The sequence below is a fragment of the Hippocampus bargibanti genome, linkage group LG14, assembly GCF_051943395.1.
Source record: "Hippocampus bargibanti isolate YZ-2025 linkage group LG14, ASM5194339v1, whole genome shotgun sequence".
NCBI classification, from domain to species: domain Eukaryota; kingdom Metazoa; phylum Chordata; class Actinopteri; order Syngnathiformes; family Syngnathidae; genus Hippocampus; species Hippocampus bargibanti.
In genome coordinates this window covers 3,743,542-3,754,803 of record NC_142747.1, presented here as the reverse complement: position 1 = coordinate 3,754,803, position 11,262 = coordinate 3,743,542, and the positions used below count along the sequence as shown (strand labels likewise).

Sequence of the window (11,262 nt, the reverse complement as noted above, 5' to 3'; positions counted from 1 at the left end):
CGTCGCTGAGAAAGAAATAATTGAAAAACACGAACGAGGTGTGCGTTTGTGTGATTCAGTGGCCGAGCACGGCTATGCTAAGTCAACAATTGCTACCATTCTCCGGAACAGAGAAGCCATCAAAGGTGCTGACGGGTTTATTTTGATCGTTCGTCCCTGATTCATTGCTTCTACGGGTGTTGATGGAAGAGGATGGTTAAATCATCAGGGAGCCAGGTGTAGAACAGAAAGTTGGTTTAGTCTTGAGAGAGCGTAGACATCGTGGTGGAAGCATGGCGAGAGAGAGAGACGAAGAAGGGAGAGCATTTATACGGCGGGCAGTGTGTGACGCGAAAGGATGTGACATAATGTAAATGCGACATCATGTAAGGGAAGACAGGACATGACATGTCAGGCAGTCGGTGTCGGCCCCGCCTGCACCTGCACAGGTGCTGGTCGTCCCGATCAGTGGCGGACTGCCACATTCGGATTGGCGACGTCAGCCCTGCCTGCAGCCTCGCAGGTGCTGGTCATTTTAATCAGTGACACTTAAAAGGACTCACGGCACAACCATCCGGTGTCGGTTCATTGTTTGTTGCATGCATGGTGTATGTTGTGCATGTGTTTGTTTAACCTTGGTGGACTTTTACTTTTCGTCTTCTTTTGATACTTTGTATATTTTCTGTTCATATGATTTTGATGTTTTACATTTTGTTCCTGCTGACCTTTATTTTAATACAACTTGTCAAACAACCTCCTGCTCCCTCCTGCCTGCTTTTTGGGTCCCACACCCGCCATCACCACCTCGCAAAACGTGACAGTGAGAAAGCACGGCTAATTCACGCCGATATTGCCATGCGCTAACCTGGAAGTTCGGCGCTTATTGAGGATATTAAAGCCAGCAACGGATGGTTCGAGAACATCTGAGGGCGAGGAGGAGATGGCTGCAGCATCAAGTGAGCTCATAAAGGCAATGTTGGCAAAGTGGAATGATGTGCAGGCTTTTACCGAACAGTTCCATCCAGAAAAGACTGTGGCTATGACAATCATCAACATGATAAACGATAATGTGATGTCTCAGCTTCGTAAGACCTTACAAGTCATAAAGCAACAGGTATCAATTAAGAGGTTTGTAATCAGCAAAAATGATGAGGAGTCTCCAAAGAAAAAAGAAGAGAAGCCACACCAGAGGTTACGTAACCAACAGTCCTTATGGAAGGTGACTCTCCTTCCATAAGCCATCAACGACCATCAAAAAGGTAAATAAAACTTTATTTTACAGCAGTTTATTTCTTTAATTACAGTCCTCATGTAATGTGCCTCTCTTTCCAAACAGCAATTCCCTTTGACCTTCGACCTCCAACGCCATTCCATCAAGCCATCAATGACCATCAAAAATGTAAATAAAGTGACTTTATGATACAATGCAGTGTATAGTGTATATATATATATATATATATATATATATATATATATATATATATTTACAGTAAAGTCTCGTTATATCGATATCGGTTATATCGATAGTACCGCTTATTACGATACTATTTTCATTTTCCTTGCACATTTCTAGTCTTTTTATGTATAATTAGTACCGTTTAGTACGATACCCGGTTATTACAATAATCCGGTTATTACGGTGCTCCTTTTCATCCCCCGCCGGCCATTTTTGTTGTTTATATCGATATATCCGTCGCGCCATTGGTCAACTTGGTCACGTGTCTTGTTACGTGAGCCGCCATCGGTCGCGCCATTGTTCGACTTGGTCACATGAGCCACCATCGGTCGGGCTATTGGTCGACTTGGCCGTGTGACTTTGTCACGTGTCACGCCATCAGTCGCGCCATTGGTCGACTTGGTCAGGTGACTTGGTTAAACTTGGTGCAAAAAAGGCAGTACTCGAGCGACGGGGCTTGGCGAAGGGGAAGGACCCGAAATACACAATGTGACAGGCTTGGAAGGAGCAAGAGTCTTTACTGAAACATGCATCAAAAATAACAAACAGGGAAGAGTGGAGGAACTAACAATGGCAGACCTGGTAACATGGTAGTGGTGACGGCGACATCCAAAAATACTCCGACGGAGAATGGTAGTGAGCGATAGGCAGATATAGACAGAAGGCACAATCAGTGAATGACAATCAGCTGTGGGAACCCAGGTGAATGATGATTGGAGGGGCCGTCTCCCATGATTGGCGGAGGAGGTGACAGGAGGGGCAGGGCGCGCCCAGGATGGCAACGAGATGTGACAGTGCCCCCCCCTCAAGGGACGCCTCTCGGCGGCCCACCAGGTTTGGATGGGTGAGCCGCATGGAACGCTCGGGTGAGAGATGGGTCGAGGATCCAGGAACGTGGGACCCATTGACGTTCCTCAGGTCCATAGCCCTCCCAGTCGACCAGGTACTGCACTCCTCTGCCCCTGCGCCTGGAGTCCAGTATCTCCCGCACGGTGTAGACTGGTCCGTCGTCCAATGGGGGGGCGGGCGTGGGGGCTAAGGGGCTGGTCTCCACTGGCTTGAGGAGGGAAACATGAAAGACGGGGTGGATCCGCATGGTGGGTGGTAGCCGGAGCCTCACCGAGACCGGGCTGAGGATGGCCTCAATGGGGAAGGGACCCGTGAAGCGTGGGCCCAGCTTGGGCGAGGACCCTGCCAGCCGAAGGTCCTTCGTGGATAGCCAGACCTCCTGCCCGACCTGGTAGCTGGGTGCTTGCCGCCGATGGCGGTCTGCCACCCGCCGGTTCCGGGATGCGGTGCGTGACAGGGCGTCCCTGGTCTCCTTCCAGACTCTGTGGGCCCGTCTGAGGTGATGATTGATCGATAGACGGGACCTCCACCTGGCCCTCCTGTGTGGGAAACAAGGGCGGCTGATAGCCACAGGCGGACATGAATGGGGACCGACCTGTGGCTGCGGAGACCAGGGAGTTGTGGGCGTACTTCACCCAGGGTGGGTGCAGGGCCCACGACGCCGGGTTGTGGAGGCACACGCACCGGAGGGCCGCCTCCAGGTCCTGGTTCTTCCTCTCCGTCTGTCCGTTGGTCTGGGGGTGGTAACCAGACGAAAGGCTCGCCGATGCCCCTAGGGACCGACAGAAACGCTACCATACCTTGGACACGAACTGCGGTCCCCGGTCCGACACGATGTTCGTCGGAATCCCGTGGAGACGGACGACATGCTTAACCAGGAGTTGAGCCGTCTCGGTGGCGGACGGCAACCTGGTTAACGGAACGAAGTGGGCCGACTTGGAGAATCGGTCCACTACGGTGAGGACGACCGTCTTGCCACGGGAGGGGGGGAGGCCTGTCACGAAGTCGACGGAGATGTGGGACCAGGGTCTGGCCAGAACCGGTAGGGGCTGGAGGAGTCCGGCCAGGGGCTGGTGGGAGGCTTTCCCACGGGCGCAGGTCGGGCAGGCCTTCCTTCACGAAGAGGGTGATGTCCCTCCTGAACCCCGGCCACCAGAACCGTTGGGTGATGAGTTGGATCGTCCTGTTGACCCCCGGGTGGCAGGCTATCTTAGATGTGTGCCCCCAGATGAGCACCTCAGTGCATCGAGGGGGGGGGGGAAACAGGTGATCCTTGGGACAGCCCCTGGGGATGGTGGTAGTTCCCTGGGCTTGCTGGACTTTTCTCTCAACCTCCCACCTCAGGGCGCCCAGGATGCGCTGGGCCGGCAGGATGTTGGCAGTGGTCTCCTCCCTTTCTGCCGGCTCATGGATACGGGATAGGGCGTCAGGCTTGGTGTTCTGTGACCCTGGGCAGTAGGTGAGAGAAAAGTCAAAACGGGTGAGGAAGAGTGACCATCGGGCCTGCCGTGAGTTAAGTCTCTTGGCCGACCGGATGGCCGCCAGGTTTTTGTGATCCGTGTAGACGGTGAAGGGGTGTTTAGCTCCCTCAAGCCAGTGTTTCCATTCCTGCAGGGCCAGGACGACCACCAGCAGTTCCCGATTTCCGACGTCATAATTGGCCTCAGCGGGGCTGAGCCAGCGGGAGAAGAAGGCGCATGGGCGTAGCTTCTGGTCGGTGGGAGAGCGCTGGGAAAGGACGGCCCCTACTCCGGACTCGGATGCGTCAATCTCGACCGTGAACGGGAGCTCCGGGTCGGGATGACGCAGGACAGGGGGATTGGTGAAGGCACGACGGAGGCGGTTGAATGCCCCCTCAGCATCGGGAGTCCACCTGAATGGGAGCTTGGTGGACGTGAGGTTAGTGAGGGGGAGTGCCTTCTGACTATACCTGCGAATGAAGCGGCGGTAGCAGTTGGCAAACCCCAAAAACCGCTGAAGCTGCTTGCGCGTCTCTGGGATCGGCCATTCCACCACCGCTTTGGTTTTGGCGGGGTCGGCCCTGAGCTGCCCCTGCTCCACGACGAACTCCAGGAATGACAGAGAGCGGACATGGAAGTCGCACTTCTCTGCCTTCACGTAGAGCCGGTTTTGCAGGAGCCGCGCCAGGACCCGTCGGACGTGTTGCCGGTGCTCTTCTGCAGAGCGAGAAAAAATAAGAATGTCATCAAAGTAAACGAAAACAAAAACATTGAGGAAGTCCCTGAGCACATCATTTATCAGATTTTGGAAAACGGCGGGCGCGTTCGTGAGCCCGAACGGCATCACCAGGTATTCAAAGTGCCCTAAAGGTGTCTTGAATGCTGTTTTCCATTCATCCCCCTCACGGATACGGACCAAATGGTAGGCGCTACGAAGATCTAATTTAGAAAAAATGGTGGCGGACTGAAGGGGCGCGAAGGCCGAATCCATGAGGGGGAGAGGGTATTTGTTACGGATGGTGATGTCGTTCAGGCCCCGGTAGTCAACGCATGGGCGCAGGGATCCGTCCTTCTTATCGATAAAAAAAAACCCTGCGCCCAGCGGGGAACGCGACGGGCGAATGAGTCCCGCCGCTAGAGAGGAGTCTATGTAAGTGCTCAGGGCTTCCCGTTCCGGTTGTGAAATGTGGTAAAGTCTGGTAATGGAGCCCCTGGCTGCAAGTCAATAGCACAGTCATACGGTCGGTGGGGCGGCAGGGATTGGGCGTTGTCTTTGCTGAACACCTCCCGCAGGTCGTGGTAGCACTGTGGCACGCCTTTGAGGCAGATGGCCTCGGGCGGGCCACCGCGGGAGGGGTTTCGCCCTGCCGTTGCCGACCGCAGGCAGTTGGCGTAGCAGTAGGGGCACCAGCCCTGAATGGTGGGGCCCTCCCAAGAAATGGACGGGTCATGGGCCTTGAGCCAGGGGAGACCCAAAACCAATGGCGCGTTCCGGGAGGGCATAACAAAAAATTGGTGGTGCTCCACGTGGTTGCCACTCGAAGCTTAAGTGGGGCCGTGAGATGGGTGACCCGGGCTAACAATCGGCCATCCAGGTCGACGATCTCCTTAGGGGGAAGGAGATCGATGAGTTGGCAGCCCAAAAGGTCGGCCAAGTGGCGGTCGATGATGCACCCGTCGGCCCCCGAGTCAACTAGCGCCCGCACTCTTTGGGAGCTGGAGGGGCCAAATAGTTCACTTTCCAGCTCCAACCGCGTGACAGGTGTTGTGGACTTAGCCCCCAACGGACGCCGTTTCGGCGGGGACTTACATGGGCCGTGGGTCCTATGCTGGGGGCCTCGGGTGCGACCAGCCCTCGGGTTGGCGCGGTCGTCTCCCCCCCCCTATCACCATAGGGGAGTCCCTCCTGGGGCTGCGCGCGGTCGCTGCCGGGTGTGGTCGACCAAGGTCGGCTTCGGGGTTCCTCGGGCCGTCGGTCGCTTAGCTCCTTTCGCCGCTCCCGGAGACGATGATCCAAGCCGATGACTATCTCGACGAGGTCGTCGAAGGTGGTGCCGGCGTCGCGGGTAGCCAACTCGTCCTTTAGGTCGGAATTCAAGCCGCGACGGAACACCCCCCTCAACACTCGGTCGCCGTAGCCGCTGCCAGCGGCCTGGATCCGGAAAGCGACGGAGTATTCTGCGGCCGAACGGGCCCCTTGGACGAAGTCGAGGATTCTCCCTTCCGCCTCGACCTCCGTCACCGGATGGTGAAACACTCGGCGTATCTCGGCCACGAAGTCCTGATATGAGGCGCACAGCTCCGGTCGGGACTCTCGTACCGCCAGCACCCATGTTTCGGCTTCTCCCGCGAGCAGGCTAGTGATGAAGGCTACCTTAGCCTCATCGCTAACGTAGGCGTCAGGATGTTGTTCAAACATGAGCGCACACTGCATGAGGAATTGAGCGCAGCGCCCGGTTTCGCCTGCGTAGCGTGAGGGTAGGGGCAGCGGTGGATTGCGCCTGCCCACGGGCGGGGAGGAAGGGACGGTGAGGGTGGCGATGCATGTTTCCATCTCCTTGAGGCGTTGAGCCAGCGAGGAAGTAACGTGGCGCATTTCCTCGATCGCCTGGGCCAGCTGGCTCGAACGCTCCGCCTCTTGAACAAGGGCGGAAAAATACCTGTCATCGCCGGCGGGGTCCATGGGTGGTCGGAGTATTGTGTGAAGACGCTCGAGTGCAAAAAAGGCAGGACTCGAGCGACGGGGTTTGGCGAAGGGGAAGGACCCAAAATACACGACGTGACAGGCTTGGAAGGAGCAAGAGTCTTTACTGAAACATGCATCAAAAATAACAAACAGGGAAGAGTGGAGGAACTAACAATGGCAGACCTGGTAACACGGTTGTGGTGACGGCGACATCCAAAAATACTCCGACGGAGAACGGTAGTGAGCTATAGGCAGATATAGACAGAAGGCACAATCAGTGAATGACAATCAGCTGTGGGAACCCAGGTGAATGATGATTGGAGGGGCCGTCTCCCATGATTGGCGGAGGAGGTGACAGGAGGGGCGGGGCGCGCCCAGGATTGCAACGAGATGTGACAGGATCATTTTCACTTCTTTCTCCTGTGGAAAATTATTTTTCAAAATTGGAATTACAATCATAGAATATTGAATGAAGCTTTATAATTTTTACTTCAAACTGTTTATTTTTCAAATTTGTCATAATCTCTAGACAGTTCAAACAATTACGATACATTGCTAAATGCAGTGGCGGTCCGTGCATTTCACACCTAGGCCTTCAGTGAAGTCCTGCTTAGTCCGACTTGAACAAATATCCCTCGTAATACCATAATTTATGACACAACGACTGGAGATATCATTTACAAAAGCACAAACTCGCTGTCGCATGTAGGCCTATTCTCAAGCACAAATGAAAAATATTTGTTTAATTTTATTTTCAACAAATAGTTCATTTTGTGAACGTCTTGTTGTTTTTCTTATATTAAACTGACATTATGGAATTTAGCGTAAAATCTTGTTAAAGATTGCATATTCTTGGTGGAGTTAATAAAACTTTGTGGACAATTGATTTTAAATTTCCTTTTATTTTTAAGTGTTTGCAGTATCACGTATAGTGACAAGTTGTAATTGCTGATGCAGATTTATTGATGTGTAATTGCTCCGGAAAACAGCCTGTGTTGTAGACGATTAAGGTGATGCCACGGCCAGTACTCCGTGCGTGTGCTTTTGTAAATGATATCTCCAGCCGTTGTGTAATAAATGATGGTATTACGAGGGATATTTGTTCAAGTGGGACTAAGTAGGACTTCACTGAAAGCCTAGGTGTGAAATGCACGGATCGCCACTGGGAGGGGGGGGGGCAATACGTAAATGGTGGATCTTTGATATGGCATGTAATTTTATCATTGGGTTCATGGATTGCGTATCTAGTATGCTTTTTGTACAGTAGTGAAGTGAAAAATAAACGTATGCATAAAATAAAAACGTCTTTACACTTTATAAATGACTATTTCATTTCAAAAATGCAACCAATGCAAAATACTCACGTTGTTCTATACCAGACATGGGCAAACTACGGCCCGCGGGCCACATACGGCCCGTTAGGCTTTTTAATCCGGCCCGCCGAACTTGCCCAAATTATAGTACAAACAGTGTCTAAAACTCATGACAAAAAGTTAGCGAACAACAGGGCAGATAACCGAAAAGTTGCCTGCCCCATTTTTCACAACTTGAAGCACAATGAGACAACTAATCCCATTAAAAACATTGTCACAAAGTATAAAGTTTTTTTTTAAAATCAAATGCTACCTTGCTAAATTTTCGGTAAATGTGCATGGCTGTAGATTTTGCTGCAGTAGTCGATGGTCATTGCGGTGCACAATGCAACGTTTGCATTGCTTCCTACGAGCCACTAAGCCCCTTTCATAAGTCTCACGTACACTTTACAGTCACGGTTTAATGTAAATTTACGTTTTGTAGCGTCACATATGTTGCTAGCTTCTTTTGAATCTTTCTTCTGGGCTGAGGCTCTGTGCATCAATTTTGGAAAATGACATGCAATTGCACGACTTTATAACGCTTGCGAAAGTCCGGAAGAATGAAGCAGGCTTCTGATTGGCTGCCGTGCCGAGTATGCAAATTTCAACTGCAGGTAGTCTATGTTTGTGTGCTCGGCGACGGTACACGTGTACTGTTTGCGCGTGAAGGCGAGGGCGTCAGTGAGGAGTTTTTTGAGCGCGCGGTCAGGACAAACCATCTATGATTTGGCGGAATTTAACACAAGAAGGTATTATTGAGCTTGAATATTTCGATGTGTAATAATATGTTTTGAATGTTCAAAGTGATTCAATTTTTCAATAAATGTTGATTTCTTTAACTTTGCCCCTTTGATGGAAACTTATTAAAAACAGACGCAATCTTGATAAATCACAGTGCATATGTTATTTTAATCTATTTCCATTTCCTCCTCCAAGTATCTGCAAAATAGTATGTAAACGCCATATTCCTTGAGAAAAATTTATTAACTGATCAGGGATATTTTTCACATTTGAAAGACAGTTAATAAATTGGGTTGTAGTGTCCTTACTGTGCTATGAGGTTTGTATATACTACATTTAAAGGACAACCGGCACCATTTTTTGTTTTTGTTTCCCACTGACATCAGAAAAACGTTTTATAGCATCTAAAATACCCAAATCAGGCAGGCTGATATTTTTAGTTAAATGAAAAACACCAATAAAAATGACTTCAAAATGAATCCGGAAATGGTCAGTTTCAGAACGTCCCACCCCCCTGTTCGTGACGTCACGCCAAGACGTCTTGCCTTGCTCGAGAATCAAAACAATGGCTTCAGATTCGGAGAAGATGTTTTCTTGTTACTCATCCAGTTATGAATATGATTCAAATAGTTCTGAAGAGGAAAGCATAAATGTTTGCAAGTGATTCAAGGAGTCCTCCCATATCAATTCGAGCCGTCAAGGCCAGCAATGTAACACCCAGAAAATGCAGAAGATTGCGCCCAAGCTCCGTTGGAAATGGGCTGATTTGTCAGCTGGGAATTTGTGTCAGTGAATATCAAATAGTTGTCTTGGTGCAACACACAACGATTCACCCTGGCGTTATTTATGTGTTTTCCTTCTAATTTCGCCATCAACACGGATCAACACGAAGTTTTCAGACCAAACAAATTACCCAAAATGCATTGTATGTCGCTTTATCAGTCAGGGGCGGTCCAAACATGACATCACATGGGGATCGTCATCAACTCGAAAACAAGACTTCATGAATATTCAGCGCAAGTCTTAAAACGTAAACTATAGCTATATGCTGTGGAATCTTTGTAAAATACGCTCAGTCGAAGTCATTTGAAGTGATTTTATAAATTATGGCCATAACTTGTTCATAGTATTTTCGGCCCAAACACTCCCTCCAAATGCTCCTGGCCCGGCCCCTCTGACAAATTTTAGAACCCAATGCGGCCCACGAGTCAAAAAGTTTGCCCACCCATGTTCTATACACACGAAACCACGAACGCCAGCATGTACAAACATATGAAAAACAGTGATTGTTGAAGCCATAAAGTTATCTGAATGCAACACAATTAAATACATGGATGAAAAACTAAAACTGCAACGTTTACATTACGTATGTTGATGAAGTTTTCTGCGTCACAGATTTCAATAATGGTGGTATTGTATAGAAACCCCTAAGCAAATATCGATTCACCTTAAGTATCTTTTGTATCAATATAAACATAGCAAAATGACCGGCGGGAGATGAAAAAGAGCACCGTAGGAACCGGATTATCATAATAACCATGAATCGTACTAAACGGAACTAATCATACATAACAAGACTAGAAATGTGCACGAGAAATGAAAATAGTATCGTAATAAGCAGTATTATCAATATAACCGATATCAATATAACGAGACTTTACTGTATTCTTCTTCTTCTTCTTCTTCTTCTTCTTCTTCTTCTTCTTCTTCTTCTTCTTCTTATTCTTATTCTTAAAACTTCACAGGCACATGCAGGGCAGCTCCTGAAACGTTTTACATATGTTTTTTTTATGGGGACCAGGTTTTTTTGTCCCCATACGTCAAATGGTCCCGAGGACGTGACTGTGTCAACAGGTTTCTGTCCACATAACCACATATAAACGAGAGCGCGCACACACACACACACACACACACACACACACACACACACACACACACACACACACACACACACACACACACACACACACACACGCACACACACACACACACACACACACACATAAACACACACAGTAGTGTGTGTATCCAAGTGAAATGTAAATAAACACCAAAAATTCATTTGGGTGAATTTGTGAGGACCTCTTTGGAACTTTAACAGATGCATATATCGACCCTCTAGAAGCCTTGAGAATGAAAAACTTGTGAGGACCGGCCAAAAAGTCCTCAATTGTCAAAAATGTCCTCACGACGTGTGGTATAAAATGTTAGTGGTCCTCACAAGACTAGTCATACAAACACACACACACGCACACATATACACACATACACATACCTGCATCCTAATAGACGTGAGCCTCTTACCCACATTTCGGAGTTTGGGGTTCCTGACCACAGCGACGATGACCGAGAAGTCCACCACGGTGGTGAAGATGAGAACGGCGGCCAGCGCCACGACCGCCCATGCGGGGCGTGCACCCCCCCGGCTCGCTTCCGTCTGATTCTTCAACAAGGAGGATCTTTTGTCCGGCGCGACCATTGCCGTTCGTCCGCCCGCACCTTAGTCCCCTCTTTGCTTCTTTTTCCTTTTCCCCGACGACATGTCCCTAATATGAGCTTTGTGCCACATAATTTCCAGGGGGTCCGGAAGTGCTCGGGGAGTGGTGCTTGGTGGACCTTGACAGCAGAAATGTGCACCTCCTTCATTTTTTCTCTCTGCCCGGCGCTGCTGTTCCCCATTTCTCTCCATTTCAGACCAACCCCCCCCCCCCCCCCCCCCCTCCCCCCCCCTCCCCC

General features: G+C 49.9%; 1 protein-coding gene across 1 annotated transcript; it reads right to left on the bottom strand.

Annotated features, from left to right (window-relative positions):
- Positions 1-2,577: 2,577 nt before the first annotated feature.
- mtnr1ba (melatonin receptor type 1Ba) lies at positions 2,578-11,005 on the bottom strand. The gene is made up of 3 exons (XM_089014304.1): positions 10,831-11,005; positions 3,085-3,278; positions 2,578-3,018 (listed from the first exon to the last, which is right to left on the bottom strand). The coding sequence occupies exons 1-3, from the start codon at positions 11,003-11,005 to the stop codon at positions 2,578-2,580; spliced, it is 810 nt and encodes a 269-aa protein (XP_088870430.1).
- Positions 11,006-11,262: the final 257 nt, after the last annotated feature.